This window comes from Macrobrachium rosenbergii, chromosome 45, assembly GCF_040412425.1.
Source record: "Macrobrachium rosenbergii isolate ZJJX-2024 chromosome 45, ASM4041242v1, whole genome shotgun sequence".
In the NCBI taxonomy this organism is placed as follows: domain Eukaryota; kingdom Metazoa; phylum Arthropoda; class Malacostraca; order Decapoda; family Palaemonidae; genus Macrobrachium; species Macrobrachium rosenbergii.
Genome location: NC_089785.1, coordinates 32,674,008 through 32,693,676, shown reverse-complemented (window position 1 = coordinate 32,693,676; position 19,669 = coordinate 32,674,008). Strand labels below are relative to the sequence as shown.

Sequence of the window (19,669 nt, the reverse complement as noted above, 5' to 3'; positions counted from 1 at the left end):
ACTCAGGGAAAAAGTGTCCAAGGACCTATAGGCAACGTCCCACAGATAGAACGATGTGAAGGTGGTTTGGCGAAGCCAAGTACCAGCCTTCAATATCCTATGAACTGTCAAGTACTTTTTGAAAGCAATGGAGGGGCCAAGGTCCCTAACATCATGAGCTTATGCTTATACTGTATTGATCTCCGTATGTGAAGAGGTACAGTATGCTTGTCCAATCACTTCACATACCCAAAAGAAGATGGTGTTCTTGGACACTTCTTTCTTGTTCCAGCCTGTGCTAACAAAATATCTTCAGCACTCAGGTCTGAGATGTCGAGTTCTTTTTAGCTATGTAGTACCCTGACAGAACACAAAAATTATTCATCTGGGTCGTCACCTACAAAATCTCCAAGAGAGGGGTTCAAGAAAAACTCAAACCTGTCATTGTGAACTGAGGGATTTTGAGTCTCTGCTATGAATTCCAGGACAAATTCAAAGGCTACAGACCCCAACCCCTCGTGTCTAACTTTAAGAGAGTCTGTAAAGTTCACCTACTCTCTTTGATGAAGCCAAGGCCAGTGAGAAGTGAGAAGAATGTTTTCAGGGTTAAATTTCTGTCTGAGGAACCCCTACGGGTTCATAAGGAGCACGAGTAAGAATGCTAAGTACCAGGGTCAAATTGCAATTAGGAGGCTTAAGATCTCTCGGGGAACTGGACTGTTCAAAACTTTTGAGAAGAATGGAGATTTCCTAGGATGAGGAAAGGTCTGCACCTCTCATGTGCAGAACTAATCCTAAAGCGGCTCTATAGCCCTTGATGGTTGACACAGAAAGTAGCTTCTCCCTTCGTAGAAATACGAGGAAGTTTGCTACTTGTTGAATATAAGTTCCAACCGGAGAGACACCCCGTTGACGACACCAATCACAGTAGATGGCCCACTTCCCCTGGTACATGGCTGTAGATGATCTCTGTAGCTGCTCTGCGAAAAAAGCCTTTCACTTACAGGAGATACTGGATAGTCTCCAGCCATGAAGAGATAGGGACCCTACCGATTGGTGGAGCCTCTCGATGTGTGGGTTGGCAAAGGTTGTGCCAGGGGGGAATCTACCTCGGTGTCTCGGTCAGTAGAGCTAGAAGATCAGGGTTCCATTCTGCATGTGGCCATAAAGGAGCCACTAGTCATCCTGGGATTCTGAGAAGTCATTACTCTGTTGATAACTTGACAGATCAGGCAAAAAAAAAGGGGGGGGCCTAAACATCCAGGTTGTCCCAAGGGTGATTCAAGGCGTCTTCCACCGCAGCCCACGGATCTGTAACGACCAAACAAAATACCTCTAGCTTTTTGCTGTGTCTGGTCGCAGAGAGTTTATTATACACTGTTCACTGAAACTTGACAACTAAATTCAGCTATCAAAGTAAGATCTGTATTTCATTCTCTGCATTCAGTGACTGGGTCACTGAGTCATTCAGATATAAAAGGATTACATGTTAATATTCATTAATACTACATTAATGTCACTGATATCAAAAAGCTGTTTAACTTGATATCATACTTCAAATCAGGAGAAGCTCCCACAGGATTTCTTCTTATAACAAGTGAAATCTGAGAGCTGAAAAATAACCACACAACTAGAGCACTACAGAACACAATACACCTCCATGACCATTATCTTCACTCTCGTAAATGTTCTCTCATGTCCAGCTGGCCATTTCATAATTCTCATGCAAGTAAGTCTGGATTTTTCCAAATCTCCTGGGTCTGGAAGGCCCAAGCTTACACAGTCACATACCATTCTCCCAGGACAACACGAGAGATGTCCTAGCCATCTCCAATTACATTACCATCTCACATATGTAATTTGCCTTATAGTATTTCCCATCCTACCATGCTAGCTGGCTCCCAATATTCTTTCTAAAGCCTTATTTCTGTTCGTCCTTATAACAACAGAGACTGTACTAAGTATGTATATTACATACATGTAAGAAAGCTATAACCTGCATCTCAGTGGTGCATTAGTTTTAACAGTTGTTTCTCATGGAAGTTATTTCCAGTTACAACCTTCTGGGAAAATTATACTGCTGCACTCTTAGGAAAAAGGCCTTGAATAAAATAAATCACAAAAACAATGGAACAGAGGACAACACACGTTGCTTATAAAAGTGGCTTGCAAAAGCTGCAAGCCACTGCAGGCTCTTCTATTTTATGTACTTAGTCCTTTCCTGTGAAACAGCAACTTGTTGGTCTTCCCTTGTGTCTTTTATTACAAGTAATTTCACATTATCTACCTGGTATTTCATTTTAATTTTACTCGGGCACTTCCACCTTGCCAAATGTCTAAACATTAAAATATAGAAATAGTCATGATTTTATGATGTCTTTATTTCTAATTTGAGATATCATAACACTCAAGAACACTACAGTACAGAACCTTAAGAGTACTTAATTCTTCCTTAATATACAGTTTACAAAAGATAAAGCAAAATAAAATCTTACTAAATACATTCATACCTTATATTCATCAGAGTAGAAAAATATTTTCCTCCACTTCCTTTCTACCTATACTTTTCATTTTGGCTTCTGAATTTTTCTCGACCTCCACCCTTCTTTGGTATAAGGACTAAGCGAGGCCATATCCCTTGTCCTTTTACCTTTACTGACTGCTTCTTCCACCCTCACTCCTTCTTTCTGTGCACTTTGATTTTCTGGGACTAAATCAGAATTATCACTATCAGCCTCTGTTCCGAAACTAGTATGGGACTCAAAAATTTCTGGGTTGGATTTACGAATTGATTTGGTAGCCTTCCCCTTAGGTTCAGATCTCTGTTCGCTTTCCCTACTTGCTCGACGTAATCGACTAAATTCAGATTCCTTTGCAAAGGCTTCAGGACTTTGCAAATGTAAAACTAATTTAGGCTGTTCAGTACCTGACTGCAGTGAAACAGCCGAAGAGTTTACAGTTATTGCACTGAGATCCTGGGTTTCATCTATAAATGTAATATTACTAATCACACCAGGTTTGTGATGAGGTGTGCTAATGGCTCTCAATAATTTATCCCTAGTTGACTTTAATGTTTTTGCTTTGGGAGTTCCTTCAATATTTCTAGCAGGAGAATTTCCTCCAATTGGCCTGGGATCAACGTGGGTGTCGTCCTTTTCAGAAGCCTTGTTTTCCAAGTCTTCTTCCTCTTGATCAGGCCTGGCTTCCTTCCTAACCTCCTCGTCAGAACTTGGTCGTCTCTCAACGTCAGATGCCTCTGGTGTTTGAACATTTTCTCTTTCACCATTAACTTTTGGCGTCTGGGCCTGTGCTGCATTTTGGGAATGTGAAGCTCGAGTTTCCAGTGAATTTACGTTTGAATCACTGTCCTGATTGAATGGCACTGGTAAAAGAGAACTCCTCCTCCTATTTGTTATTGCCTTGGAATTCAACAGTGCCAGTTTGTGGAGTTTATTTTGTACAGCAGTTGGTGTCTTTGGTGTCATTCCCGGGCCATTTTTCCTAAGGGACGGTGATGTGCCCAAATTTACAGATTTCTCAAGATCATTGGCACATTCACCAGCATCAGCATCTTGATCATCAGCAGCAACTTCTTTTTCAGCCTGTTTCCTCCGTAGTTCTTCTTCCTCTCTTTCTTTTTCCTCCTGATCAAATCGCTTCAAATCAAACTCAATCTCTTGAGCAAGCTGTTTGTCGCCTGCTAATATTTCTTTTATCTGAAAAAGATAAAAAACTTGACCTCAAAGGATAATATCTACGAGGTTACATGATACCAAAGAAAATATTACAAATTTGCACAATGCATTTCATCAATTATAAATTCCAAATCAAAAAAGGTTAGCCAAATCAAAATTGAAAAAATATTAGCTTAACAATCATGAAACAAGAGAAAACGACAATTCTTTACATAAATTAAAAACTAGTTTGATCAAACAAAATTCATGACTAGTGTAATGTCTGACTGGATATTTAAAATTACTCCAAAGAAATAAAAATAAGTGTCCATATATGCTTTACTTTGAATTTTGAGAACATTAGGGCACCAGACAAGGAAACATGAAAAAATGGTTGATGTGGTACAGCAAAGAGGGGGAGGGAGAGACCAAGGGAGCAATGAAAAGTAAAAGACAGCAATCCAGCTTGGGGCTGAATGAACCCTGCTAGAAACCTTAGTTATTCCATGCTGTGCCTTTTATAACTCAAAGAAGCCACACAATTTACACTCTGATTAAAAGAAACTTAATATCATTTGTTTTATCTAAAATTCAAGGCATGAAATAAATGCAAAATATCTAGAACCTATACACGTAATCCAACTGAGAAATTACTGTCATAAAAACACTTACAAAACTAGCCTCTACATAAAATCAAGCATACCTCGTTTTTGTAATCCTTCATAAGTTCCTTAAAGTAGAGCAGTAAGTGCTTCATTAGAGGTGATCTATGTTCCTCTAATTTATGTTTGACAGCAATCAGGATTGGAACGACATTCTCTATCACACTGCGCTTTACTACCTGTAGGAATGAAAGGATTAATGAGACTTGCATAATTCCAATCGTTATTAGTTTAACCAGACCCCAGAGTCCCATACCTAAATTCTCATGAGGCTGGCCCATAGATTTCATTCTTAATTGAAGGATGAAAACTGAATCAAGGTAAAACTGAACACATTGGACATCTATGTGGGAAGATACACAAGGGAATGGGCAAAAGTTAATGGAAGACAACACTACAGCTTGAGGGCCTAAGTCCCACCACAAAAATCCTTTAGTATTGACTACCAATTAGCCCCATATGCACTTAGGAATATTTCACATGCATACACATTTGCACTGGACTCTTGATCCTGAGAATGGCTACATAACAATAGGGTGTTTTGAGCCAAGTTATATCTTAAAATTAGAATTCTATTCAAGTCCTTCCACTCTACCCAAATCTAGAGTACACAATCCCTTAAGATGAGGCAAGTCTGTGTCTATTTGGAAACACTACAACACACAGCAGCCTTACAATCCAGGGATGTGAAGAACATTTCACTTACAAGGCTAAGAGAGAGTAAATGGCAACATTCAGTTCACCAGACATTCACTCATGAAATCAGTATTTTTGGAGCTGTTCTAGAAGAGAACTTTGGACACCCTTAGTACAAGATTTATGGTTAAGAAACCAAAACAAGCACTTCTGCCTTAAATGAGCTCAACCTTACAGGAAAAGATGGAGTTGAGCTCCTCTCAACTAAAGGCAAGCGAGCTCTTAAACAGAGGCAGATTACAAGATTCAGGACATCTACCACCCACAGCTCTGCTCCATAATACTGCCACGTAGCCCAATGGCTCACCAGGCATCCCCCCACCTCTGCCCCTATTTCCCCTGCCTGGTCTGGTAGAGTGAGACTGAAAGGGACGTTGGGAAGGCTTCTTCAGTGACGAAGCAAGTTGGGAACTCTTGATTGTAGGAGGTCTTATAGGCTTCTTAGGAGGAGGCTGTGGATTCTGCTTGGAGCATTCAGATGAGAAGAAGCTGCTGCTTTACTCACTGCTTGCTGGACGAGATGATCATATCGACACCTGTCGACAGCTGCATCCAATTGAATCCTTGGGAAAAGCAGCTGGGAGTCCAGCATATTGCCATTCCTCAAGGATAACAAGGAATCCACACCGACAGACCAAGCCACTTTGGAGAGGGCTGCGTCTCTCCTCATCAGCGGGATATTGGCCCACAAATTAGGTCAGATGGGTAAGGTAGGAAATAGCCTTAGCACCAGATTGCAATAACCTGATGTAAGTTGAACTACTAACTTTACTCCTTGATGAATGGGAAGAAAAAATCTTGGCAACAGCTGAATACCACAAATCCAGGAAAGAAACAGTTTGGAAGGCAGAAGAGACAGTCGACTCCAAAGAAGCAGCTTCTTGAACGGAAAGGGAAGAACCTTCTGCTCTGACCTGATCCAGAGTCAAACCCAGCTTCACACAGACAACATCAGAGTTGACCTGTCTATTCAGAAGAGGCACAAGAGGAGTTGCACAATACTTCTTGTGGCGAGGAAGAGGAGGAGGGAGGAACTTAAATGATCTGCCAGAACAAAAGGAGTTATCTCGTCCTGAAATCAAGGAATTTGCACGATTAAGGACTGAGTCAGCGTGACTGGGACAAGGCAACTCAAATGATGACCTGAGTCCTTCTTCAGTCCCAGCAAGGCTTCTATTCCTGTCGGAATGATCATAGAAGGAGTCACAGTCTTTTTAGAAAGATAACTGAACTCACAAATGCGATCAATAACCTCTTCATCAGAAAAAAGAAGCTCCTGACTCTCCAAATCCTCTACCTCCTGGACACGAGGATCCCCTTTGCATTATGAAAACAACAATATTACTTAACTGCTAGATTAAAGAGGTTTTGATTTCATCTACTATGCACTGCTTGTCAATTGCAAAGCATACTGTCTTCAAGTAACAATTCAACTGTCCTAAAATTTTAAATCTTAAATAAAATAGAAGTACTACAATTGGAATGAAAACATAGCATAAATTTGATATTACTTGAAAAAACTTTGGATAACTTATATTTCATTTTTCACTTGAGCTTTTTCTGCTGCACTAGCTCTGGAATGTGTAATATTTCTAACATCTTAAATGCCATCAATATCATTCATATATTTCATGAGTTACTAGCCCCATGGTTTTGGTGTACATTTCCATCCAACACAGTAGGGAGAATAGGAAATAAAAAAAATGAATTCACTTTAAATACATTAAGTCATATAGCAAAGCTATTTCACAGAACAAAACCATTTCTGACTGCTACAAATGCCAAGCCGTTGTAGACATTAATAACCTTAAGATTAACATGCAACAAAGACTACAGAATGACAAAATTAAGCACCACTAAAAACAACGATGAAAAAGCTCATAAGCTATTGAACATCAGAAGATAATCATATCAAGATTCTCTTGACATGACAGTCATTACCAACTGAAGGTTTGGAATTACTATGATGCTTTCAACAGATAACATTTGAGGAACACAAAGATAAAACTGATGGCAATTCAGATTATTATAAAAAAATAGTTTAAACAGACCACTGAGTCATATCTCTTGGCTTTTAAAGGGTTAGCTCTTAAATGGAAGGTAGAAACTGGACAAGAATAAAGTCTGAGAAGCTAGACAGTTAGGTGGGAAGAAACCAAAAAGACCACATAAAAAGTAAAAGGCAGAAAGCAATGTAGCTAAGGATTCAAGGGACACAGCAAAGACCGTTTTGGGTTACCTACAGTGTGACTACAAGGCCCACTAAGGATTAATGGATATTCTGAGAAACTTCCAAACTTTAAAACTACTGAAATTTTTTTAAATGCACCATGCAAACACAGAAGATGGTCAACCACCATTAGTAATGATAGAACTATGAATGTTTACTAAGGTCATCAGTTGAAGGCTACATAAATCAGGAAAAACAAAAAGAAAATTAAACATTTTCTACACATGAGCATCCATTTTCTGCATTATTACTTGTAACATAACTGGTTACATCATTATTCACTATCAGTGTCCAGCCACTACAGGCAGTCCTACTAAGACTGTCATTCAGTTTTTCAATAAAACAAAGGCTGTATTTGAGCAAAAATTTGTCAAAATTGTACTGATAGGACAAACTTCTTAAGGGGAGCGTTTGATGAAAAAATCGAAGAATCCAAATTTTTCCTGATATTTCATATACAGACTCTTACACCTCGACTATATTCTCAGCAAATTTTATTAAAAAATTCGCAATAGTTTTTGAGTTATAAGCCAAAACCATAACCCTACTATCACTGAGAAAATTACATTTTTTGTATACAGTAATGTAATGATAACTTCAGTATATCAGTAGTATTTTCAATTTAGCTATCAAAGAAGAATATCTAAATGCGGTATATGGCAACTATATCCTACGCAAGTGCGTAGAGGCCCTGTTGGGCGAAGGAGTGTACCCACTTGGGTGATTAGTGGCAGCTCAGCTCTCGACAAAGCAAGACGTCACGCTGCCCAACCTCGTCCGTGTTTTGACACACTTTTCATTCAGCGCACTTATATTACTTTGCAAGTCAATTTTTTGTATTTCTCTTGGCTTTGTAATACTTCTTTGTTCAGAAGAAACCATGCTGAGACCAAGAAAATTTAACCTGGCCACAGAGAGGAGTGTGGGCAACTCTGACACCCCCCCCCACAATGTGGGATAATACTCTTTCCAAGAGAGAGGAAAATAATAATCACAGATAACACCAATATGATATAACATACAAAATTTGTCATAAAAACCTCAGAGTGTGAGACAACAAGCAAATAAATGGACAGACAAGCAAAAAATGTCATCATAAAACTTTGGAGGCAGGTATCTCAAAACTAAAGTTATCGACCTTCAAATGGAGACTCAGACGTAACGAATTCACCTATCTCAATGAAACAAAATACAAATGAAAGCTACATAAATTGTCTACAAAACTAAAGGTAGTTTTTTTTATTTTGTCCCAAAAATATTTTTCGGATTTATTTTTCCACGAAATCGATCGAAGATTTTTCAAAAATCAAAAATTATTTGTAAAAAAAAAATGTGAAAAAAAAAAACGCTCTATTACTTTATTCTAATCTATAATACTTGTCTACCACGTAAATTTCAGCTCTTAGGTTGCAGTAGTTATGGCTGAATTTTTTTTAAAGAATTTTTTTTGGGGGGGGGTGAGAAGGAAAATATGAATACAGTACTGTACTGACCTTTTCGCTATACATAAACTAACCAATGGCCAAAATTTCAAACTGATTCATGCAAAAAAAAAAAAAAAAAAACCAGAGTTATTAATAAAAAAACAATTTTTTCAAACGCCCCCCTTAATGTACTTTACATATGCTAAGATAATGTCAATGATTAAAACACTGCAACACTCAGGCTGCTTTTGAAAACATCTGGAAAATGGCAGGAAGGCATATCTCTCGGGCAAATGACGAAAGAAAAAGAAGCATTGCATCACACACCTTAGCTCAATGAAGAATGATGAATGATGTATGAGAAAGGGGTTATGCTAGCAGCAGGGATACTCACCTAGGAAAATGATCTCTCTTCTTTTCTCAGGAATTATTTTATCTTTAGGCTAACCATCCCCATTACAAGCAATAATGCATCAGCAAAATAATAAATGTCCACTGGATACAAATAACAAACCTAATACTTAAATGAAAGACAACATGGATATAAAGGATAAGAGATAACTTTACCTTCATCCTAGAAGGGTCCTGAGAAAATAATATACATACAGTACTTAACTTTGACATAGGTACAATGACATGATCAAGATTCAACTTCAATTTTAAAAGGACTACATCTCCAACACTATCATACTCATTTTAAAGTACTGTTTAACTAGACAACCAAGACATTTCTAAACTTTCAAAAGGGTAGCTAAAAAGATTTTTTTTGTTAATTTTTAAAAGAAATATGACATAGGAAAAGTTGAAGAGGTTGGACCCTAGGTCCTGAGGGATGAAGTAGTGTCAAAGGTAGAAAATAATGCAGTTGGGGACCAAAGGGAAGCTGCGAAGACCCCTTTTCTTACTAAATGATATTCAAGTCAATCTATACCTTTTACTGTGCACTGTAATCTTCATTACACTTAATAACTCTAAAGACTTTATATAATTAGTAGATATATTCAATGCTTCTTGATGAATTTTTGCCTTGGCCAACCTACTACCTACTACCTATCTTAATGTATACTTGATCATATTTATAAAAGAACACTTACATGCAGGAAGAACAAGGGAAAATTACTTGAGTTTTTCAAATAGTTCTGCAAAATTAAATTAGCTATACTCATTGATCAAAGTAAACTAAAGTCATTGCAATAATGTATTAGCTCATGCACTGCTCAATGAAACCAACTGACAACATAGTAACCAACTAGAACACTAGACACCTGACTAATGTCTGCCATAATTATTATAAGGCAATTAAACCAGACCACTGAACTCTATTTCTATAGTGATAAGGCTAGTCCAAAGGAATTTTAATTTTGAAAAGGTGGAAATGAGACTAAGAAAAGATAGTTGGACAGCAAAATTGGTATATACCAAAGTGACCAGACGAAAAGTTAAGACAGAAGCAATGTACTAGGGCCTCTTTTTCCTTCTACAGTGTGCCACAGAAAGCACACTGCAGACACTGCCCCACTTTGGAGTAATAACACTTCTAATTATGTACTAAAATTAAGCTTCCTCATCAACACTTACCTGTGATATAATAGTCTTTTTGATCACCATACCAGCCATGGCAGCTTCTTCTGCTTGATCTGCAGGTTGATCTGTGTCCTCGGGTCGTGATTTCAGGGACGCAAGCTTGATCTCGTCGCTTCTCAAGACATTCAGTGTGTCCTCCAGCATGGGCAAGCTTCCAGGAGAGAGCTTTATGCGACCATCAACCAATCCACCTGGAATTTAAAATGTAACTCAACCATTTTTGAGTAGTGTCATTCTGCTTCTACAAAACTATGGGGTTTTCAGTTTCTCAGACTCTTTAAGATGGTCAGACTTCAATTATTTTGACTTGACAGTATAAATATGTGCCCATCGTTTCATCTCTCATATCAAGTTTCTGTTCTTCATTGACAAAACAATGAATATTAACCTAAAACATCCTGAATAAGTCGGTGGGTTGTTGTAAATCTCTGCTCATCCTGCATGTGATCCAGCATGAACTTATAGATCATCATCCTGTCTTCCATATGTTCTTTGCCAGCAAGAGAGAACAACTCCTTTTCTTTGGAGCTCTGGGTGAATCTGTTATAACTCTCGTGTTCCTGCAAAATCAAACAGGAGACTTCATGATTGCATTCCCAAACATGGGAACTCAATGTACTGAGGCTTGAGAACATCTGCATAAAGCAACTTAAAGCAACACCACAGATTGCTCAGCAGCCACAAATAGCATCACAGATATCCCAGTCAACTACACAAAACCTAATCAAAAGAAGGGTCTGCCGAAATGAACACTCACCTCATAGCAGTTATAATGGAAGATACATTCAATAAAGTGCTGGCAGAGAATCTTTGGGAAGCGTTTCAGCAACCTCTCAGTGATGTAGAACAGAACGGTGCTCCGCATTTCTTCGTGATCATCAGTCAGACACTGAAACCAAACATTAAGACATGAACTAGGGTTCAATAAAACAATCAACACCAAATGAAATGTGGGCTATATATATAGGTTTCCTGCTCTTAAATTTTGTCCCTCAGTTAAGAACAAATCCCAAGAGTTTCAGATCAATCAATTCTCTAAATATTAATCCCAACTCTACCCTTTTCTTGTTTTCTTCAGGCATGGATAGCCTGACATACTGCCTCTGTATTAAAAGAAAAATAAATGGTTATCAGTAAAGATGATGTTCCATTTCTCTGTACAATAATTCATATGAAAAACTGACCAAACTGAAACACACATCAGAGAAAAGACCACATGCTCTCTTACATAGTTGTAAATCGGTTTGATGATGATTTTAAATCTGCAAGACAGCTATGCCATTATAGTTAACTAATCTCATTCTCTCGCAACATTTGACACATCATTTTTCACGTTTTCAAAAATAGTCAAGCAAAAATTGAAATACCTTCCTCGTGCAAATTTGTAAAGTTCAAGCAATGAAAAATCTTCCCAATAACCCTTAAACGCCGACTGGACGTATCATACATCGACTAAAATTGTCTGTTGGGTGCCGAGTGGACATACTGTATGTCGACAACAAAAAATTTCAACCTTCGGTCAACTTTGACTCGACCGAAATGGTCGAAAAACGCAATTGTAAGCTAAAACTCTTACATTCTAGTAATATTCAATCATTTACCTTCATTTTGCAACAAATTGGAAGTCTCTAGCACAATATTTCGATTTATGGTGAATTTTTTAAAAAACTTTTTCCTTACGTCCACGCGGTAACTCGGCCGAAAATTTCAGAAATTCTTTCGTCATTTTGTCATAATTTTTGCACTGTTTTATATTAGCCGTTACATAAAGTTTTATATACGAAAATGTGCGCAATTTCATGTAAAATACAGCAAAATACAACCCATGGTTGTAGCTTTTATTAGTTTGGAAATATTTTCATATAAATCATGATAACTGCCAAAATTTCAACCTTCGGTCAACTTTGAGTCGACCGAAATGGTCAAAAAACGCAATTGTAAGCTAAAACTCTTACATTCTAGTAATATTCAATCATTTACCTTAATTTTCCAACAAATTGGAAGTCTCTAGCACAATATTTCGATTTATGGTGAATTTAAAAAAAAAACTTTTTCCTTACGTCCGCGCCAGAAATTCTTTCGTCACGTTGTCGTAATCTTTGCACCATTTTATATTAGTCGTTACATAAGGTTTTATATCTGGAAATGTGTGCAATTTCATGTAGAATACAACACAAAATAACTCATGGTTGTAGCTTTTATCAGTTTTGAAATATTTTCATATAAATCACGATAACTGCCAAAATTTCAAACTTCGGTCAACTTTAACTCGACCGAAATGGTAAAAAAACGCAATTATAAGCTAAAACTCTTACATTCTAGTAATATTCAATCATGTACCTTCATTTTGCAACAAACTGGAAGTCTCTAGCGCAATATTTCGATTTATGGTGAATTTCTGAAAAAAAAAAAAAAAAACTTTTTTCCTTACGTCTGCGCGGTAACTTGGCGAACATCTCAGAAATTCTTTCGTCAAGTTGTCGTAATGTTTGCATCGTTTACATTAGTCATTATATAAACTTTTATATATGAAAATGTGTGCAATTTCATGTAGAATACAACAGAAAATAACTCATGGTTATAGCTTTTATCAGTTTTGAAATATTTTCACATAAATCACGATAACTGCCAAAATTTCAACCTTCGGTCAACTTTAACTCGACGAAATGGTCGAAAAACTCAATTGTAAGCTAAAACTCTTACATTCTAGTAATATTCAATCATTTACCTTAATTTTGCAATAAATTGGAAGTCTCTAGCACAATATTTCGATTTATGGTGAATTTTTGAAAAAAACATTTTCCTTACGTCCGCGTGGTAACTCGGCCGAACATCTCAGAAATTCTTTCGTCACGTTGTCGTAATGTTTGCACCGTTTTATATTAGTCATTACGTAAACTTTTATATATGAAAATGTGCGCAATTTCATGTAGAATACAACAGAAAATAACTCATGGTTGTAGCTTTTATCAGTTTTGAAATATTTTCATATAAATCACGATAAATAGAAAAAATTCGACTTTCGGTCAACTTTAACTCGACCGAAATGGTCGAAAACTGCAATTGTAAGCTAAAACACTTACAGTCTAGTAATATTCAATCAATTAGCTTCATTTTTCAACAAACGGGAAGTCTCTAGCACAATATTTAGATTTATGATGAATTTAAAAAAAAAAACATTTTTTTACGTCCGCGCATTACGAATTCATGCATCATTTTGTGATAATATTTTCTGCGTTGCTTTGATCATTTTACAATTTGTTATATACCAAAATCATCGCAATTTAGTGTACAATACAAAGAAAAAAAAATAACCCGTTAGCTTTAACCGTTTTGCTCACAGCGCGATTTGTATAAAATTATATATGAAAGATTTTTTTTGCGCTGTCATATATTTCAATATTTATATATGATAATGATATATTTTTTCATTTCTGATGGTTGCATACTAAACTTCAGGCAATGACAAAAAAAGGAGCCAAAAATGAACTCTTAATCTTAAAAACTAAGCGTGCTGTGATTTTTTGAAAAAAATTTTTTTTCCGCTTCGGCGCTAACTCCCGAATGCCGCCGGCATACAGGAGACGTTTTTGTAAATAGAGGCTCGGCGTTAGAGAGTTAAGAGGTAGGACTATCATAACCTTCAGGGTAATATGCCACTCTTTTTTTACTGTACGCTACATTCTTGTTGCCTTCAGACCTGGCCTTGCATCAGAAATATGTGCATTGCCTATCCCTTTAATAACTGAAAGGAAATATTTGAAAATATCACCTGCAAGATGCGATAAAAGAAGGACCCCTTGAGCTTGAGATAATCCTCTTGCAACAAGTTGATGAGTAGTGTGAGAGTAGTCCTTCTGACCTCTAGATCAGGGTCACGTAAACAAGCAGTCACTTGTGGCATCAGAGGATCTACAAGAGTTGCATACCTGAAAAGAAATCACCGTTTTTTAAAGTAAATTGTGTTTTCCCTAACTATACAAACCCGAGGTCCTTTACATTAAAAATGACTTTCAGTGAAGCTGGAAACGGCCGTTGAACTTTTGAACAAGGTGGTTAGACCGTTAGACAGTTAACTACCGTCCAGGAGGCAGAAGTCCCACCTGCCCAGATGTAAACATTCCAATTAGCCTTTTGGCCCAGGTGTCAGATTGAGAAGTGACTTGAGGTGGGCATGAAAATATAATGTAAAGGACCTCAGGTTTGTACAGTTAAGAAAAATACAATTTACTTTAAAAATTGATTTGTTCCAACACGATATACTGTACAAACCGTCGGTCCTTTATATTAGGAAGACTCACTGGTTGGAGGGAGGAATCTGAGCGAGTCTCTATGAACTGACTGGAGTTCGCCACACCTTGTGTTCCCTTCCTGGTCGACAGAGCGAGGAAGGGAAAACTGCCTCTGAGAAAATGATCAGGTTGTAAGAAATGCGAGATCAATTATCAGACTTCTGGGTCCCTTTGCATGAGTGAGGAAAATGTCAGTTCAAGCAAAGCAGGCTAGGAAGAACCTTGAAAGTCGGTGACAGTAAGGCAAATACAAGCATTGGGTTTGTCTTATTGTCATGGTCTCCTTCCTTCCCTTGCTAGAGGAAGGAGAGGGATTGCCTCTATGATCCTAAAAGGAAACAGAACGGAAACTCGAGTTGTATGCTTACCTGCATCGACCGCCAGATCCAGCATGTAACGGCACGTCCGCTCCCCGCTTGCAGGAAGAGAGCCAAGATGAAGAGAAGGAAGAGAGGCCAGTCACTCCACAATCTTTCTCCCATCCACAACTGTACATCTTAGGCGAGATGCAACCTGTCCTGTTAGAGGAGCCGGGTAAGCTACACAACTTGTTGAGTAGCCACCACAGGACCCAAGGAAAGTGTCCAAGGACTTGTGGGCAATATCCCAAAGATAAAAGGAAGTGAAGGTGGTTTATTTGGACCACACCCCAGCCTTCAATACCTATGGAACCAACAGGTTCTTTCGGGATGTGAAGGATGGACCAATGCTGCGGACTTCATGAGCTCTTGGGAGGAGCGTACCGGTGTCGTCTTCTCCAGCAGCACTGTACGCTCTCCTTATCATCTCACGAAGCCAGAAAGAAATCGTGCTCTTAGACACCTCTTTCTTGGTCGAGCCAGCACTAATGAAGAGTTGTCAACACTCAGGTCAGAGATGGTCAGTTCTTTTCAGGTAGCGCCGCAGCACTCTAGCAGGACTCAGTAGCATCTCACCTGGGTCATTACCTACGAAGTTCTCTAGGGAGGGGATTGTGAAGGACTCAAACCGAGTGTCAGGGACTGATGGGTTCTGAGTCTTCACTACGAAGTCCGGGACGAAGTTGAGCATAACTGATCCCCATCCCCTTGAGTGTTTAACATCAAAGGAAAGTCTGTGAAGTTCACCAACTCTCTTTGCCAATGCCAGGGCAAGCAGGAAAACAGTCTTGGGGGTCAGGTCCCTATCTGACGACTCTCATAAAAGCTCATACGGTGCACGAGTCAGGCTCCTTAGAAAGAAAGTCACGTCCCACGCAGGAGGCCTGAGGTCTCTGGGTGGGCAAGACCTCTTGAAACTTCTCATCTCGAAGGATGAGGAGATATCTCACCCTTTCAGCCGCAAGACTAGGCCGAGTGCAGCCCAATAGCATTTTACAGCTGAAACGGAGAGAAGTTTCTCTCGGCGAAGAAAGATGAGTAAGTCCGCGACCTGCTGAACAGTAGCTCCGACTGGAGAGATACCCCGTCCACGACACCACCCACAGAAGATGGACCACTTTCCCTGGTATACTGCTGCAGAGGACTGTCTGAGGTATCCAGCCATCTCCATTGCTGCAGGACACAAAAAGCCTCTTGCTCGCAGGAGATGGTGGATAACCTCCACTCATGAAGACACAGGGACTGCACTGCCAGGTGACACTGCTCGACATGGGGTTGACACTGCAGGTTGGGCGGTGGAGGTGGCGGCGGCGGCGGCGGGGGGGGGGGTCTCTCTCTCTCTCTCTCTCTCTCTCTCTCTCTCTCTCTCTCTCTCTGTGCCTCAGAAAGAGGAGCTAGCAAGTCGGGATACCAAACAACCTGAAGCCATTTGGGAGCCACCAGAATCATCCTTAGATTCGGGGCAATCATCACTTGGCTGATCACCCTGCGAATCAGACAGAATGGAGGAAAGGCGTAGATGTCAAGGTTGGAACGCGTCCTCCACAGCCAGATGGCAAACAGATCGATGACTGGATGCCCCCACAGGCCGAACAACCTTTCCGCGATGTCTGGATGAAGGGACCACTCTGTCCCAATCACCTGATTCTGGCAGCTGAGCTTGTCTGCCACTACATTCCTCTTGCCTGGAATGTACCTGGATGACAGCTCTACTGAGTGAGCCAGCACTCACTCGTGCACCTTCATTGTCAACTGGTGAAGCGGGAGAGACACTAGGCCCCCCTGCTTGTTGACATATGCCACTACTGTGGTGTTGTCACTCATCAACACCATGGGGTGTCCCATCACTCAATCCTGGAACTCTTGGAAACCCAGGAAGGCTGCGTTGAGCTCCAGGATGTTGATGTGAAGGTGCTTGTTGTCTTGGTGCCACACCCCCGAAGTCAGCAACTCATCCAGGTGTGCAGCCCATCCCTCGGTCGATGTGTCTGAGAACAGCAGCATGTCCGGAGGGGGAGTATGTAGGCATACTCCTATTAAGAGGTTCCTCTCATCCATCCACCAGTCTAGGTCCTCTCTCACCTCCTTGGAAAGAGGGATGGGAAAGGACTGGGGGTCTCGGGACTGGGACCAGAACTCCTTCAGTCTCCACTGCAGAGACCGAAGGTGAAGACATCCATGAGGGACCAGCTTCTCCAATGACAACAAGTGACTGATGATGACTTGCCACTGCCGAGCTGGTTGTTCCTGTTGAGACAAACAGCTGTGCCGCCTTCCTGAACCTCCTGATACGAGAGTCCAAGGGGAAGACTTCTGCTGTTACCGTATGTATCAGAGATCCAACTTCTCAAGATTTACTATGATCCCAAGATCACGGCTAAACTTGAGGAGCCGATCCCTGTCCTGTAGCAACTGTGAGCAGGAGCTCGCCAGGACTAGCCAGTCGTCGAGATACCTCATCAGGCGTATCCTGTGTGAATGGGCCCAAGCTGACACCAGGGAGCGGTCGAGAGCCCAAAACAGAGTGTCCTGAATTGGAAGACTGTCTCCCCGAAGATAAAGCAAAGGTACTTGCAAGAGGATGGATGAAAGGGTATTTAAAAATATGCACCCTTCCAGTCCACCGTAAGCATGAAGTGTTCTCCTTGATGAGGCAAGCACGAAATGCGCCGTCTCCATTGTGAACCGAGTCTGGCGAATTAAACGGTTCAGGGGAGAGAGGTTTATGGCCAGTCTCCAACCCCCCGAGGCTTTCTCTACGAGAAAGATCAGCTGTAAAAGCCTGGGGACCGATCCGACACAACTTCTACAGCACCCTTGCTCAGCAAGGCTTGCACTTCTTGCATCAGTGAGATTTCCTTCAAAGATCCAGGAACGTAGGTACAGAGACAGACCAGAGTGACGGTGAGGGGTGGCCGAGACCCAAAGGGGAGTAGATATCCCTCCCGAAGGGCATCCACTACCCAGGTCTCGGTTCCGTATCGCTGCCATGTTGCCCAATGGCTTGACAGGCACTCGCCGCCCTTTGGCAGCAGCTGGAGGGGAATGCCAACCCCAGCATTTCCCCTTCTTCTTCCCCTTGCCCCCTTTACCAGACTAGAAAGCAAGCTGAAAGGGGCGTGACTGCCCACCCTTTCCTGAAGAAGAAGAAGGATGGGTATTACCGCGGGATCCCTTCGAAGTCTGGGACTTCTTAGGGGCCGAGGGAGTGCTAGTCTGGCCCAAAGACCAGGCTGCAGTGGAACGCAAAGACCCAGAGGTCTTAGTCACTGCCTGGTGGACAAGATGGTCGCTGTCATCAGCCGGATATTTGTCCACCGCAGCATCTACCAACTCCCTAGGGAGGAGAGAGGCAGAACCCAGCAACGGTCCATTCCATAGGGTTATTGCCGACTTGGGTCCCACAGACATAGCGAAGTGAGAAAGAACAGCGTCTCTTCGCTTGAGAACCCAGACTGGCCCACAGGTTTGCCGTCTGGTGGGCAAGGTAGGAAATGGCACAGTCTCTCGAAAATGGAGCCTCCCCGGGTACAATCGCGCCCGAGGAGGCAGCCACTTTGGATACTGTGGACGACCACAGATCCAACCAAGAGGCTGCCTGGGAGCTGCCATGGCGGTGGCTTCCAGGGTCAACCTACTTAGACAGCAATGCACCTTCCAAGGGCGTGTAGAATTGCTTCTGTCGAGGCAGAGGAGGGGAAGAGACTTGTCGGAGTGGTTCGCATGAAGCGAATTGTCTTGCCCAGGGACAAGACCATTCACCTGATCAAAAACCCCCTCGGCAAGTGTGGACCATGGCAGCCCCACCAAAACCTTGGGTTCCTTCTTCATACCCCAAAAAGATTCAAGGTATGAAGAACCATCTACAGATGAGACTGCGGCCCCTCCCCCGAGGTCGTTGTGCTGACGAATCAGCGCAATGACCTCTGCAAAAGTCCTCTGTATCTTGGAGGTGTCCATGTCCTGGGGAAGCTTCCAAGGCTCGGTCCTCCTGATTTACTCTCCCGGCAGGAGGGAGAACCTCGGCAGATCCCTGGGATCCTTCTTGCACTACGCGGATGTATGATCTGGTTGATCCGAGGACCAAACCAGGAGTGTAAGCCTTTGTTGTCGAACTACAGGGAGACAACTCACCAGAGTTCCTCCTGTCTGACTCGCACCTCCTAAGGGAAGACCAGGAGGTTGAGGGGACAGGCGAGGAGGATTGGGCACCCCCACCAGTCTTGCTGGCGGAACCAGCAGGAGCAGCGGGCCAAGAGAAGTCACCAACCCGCAGTGATGACAGCATCTCAGGTCCAGGAGAATGCTTTTGCCTAAGCGAAGTGTTGTCCCAAGGGGAGCAGAGTGGTTCACGTGAGCTGAGCCAGGCTGGCCATGCAAACGTGACCAGGGACTGGGCAGAATTGAACGTGCAGCTGGCTGGCAAGAACTTGCGCTGTCCTCTTGACGGGCCCCAGTCTTCCTCGAGGTCGGGACCTCGCGAGAAGACTGAGAAGGGAACCTCTTCTCTGTCTCGCCAGGTGTTCAGACTTGAGAGGCCGAAGCACCTACCTGGGAACCTTGCTTGGCATTCGAAGAAGTGCTAGCAGGAAGAGCCAAGACATCTGCATGTCCGGGCTCGCTCTCTCATCCTGTGCCCGAATCAGTACAGAGAGAGGTCTCTCCGGTACTGGTCCGGGTGCCCGAGTCTCCTTAGAGACCCAGGTGCTCGGCACAGCTCACGAACGAGCATCCGACACAGTGCCAGCCTTAGAAGCGGGCTTCTTAGG

At 41.5% G+C, this 19,669-nt stretch overlaps 1 protein-coding gene across 1 annotated transcript in view; it reads right to left on the bottom strand.

The window, feature by feature from the left end:
• Positions 1–2,342: 2,342 nt before the first annotated feature.
• LOC136829895 (condensin-2 complex subunit D3-L-like) overlaps positions 2,343–19,669 on the bottom strand; it is a 66,850-nt gene continuing 49,523 nt past the window's right edge. The window contains exons 9-14 of the mRNA XM_067089015.1: positions 14,022–14,178; positions 11,007–11,138; positions 10,638–10,809; positions 10,244–10,440; positions 4,357–4,494; positions 2,343–3,695 (exon numbers count right to left, since the gene is read on the bottom strand). Coding sequence (XP_066945116.1) covers positions 2,547–3,695; positions 4,357–4,494; positions 10,244–10,440; positions 10,638–10,809; positions 11,007–11,138; positions 14,022–14,178 — 1,945 coding nt within the window. The 3' untranslated portion in view covers positions 2,343–2,546. The remainder of the gene's footprint in view (positions 3,696–4,356; positions 4,495–10,243; positions 10,441–10,637; positions 10,810–11,006; positions 11,139–14,021; positions 14,179–19,669) is intronic.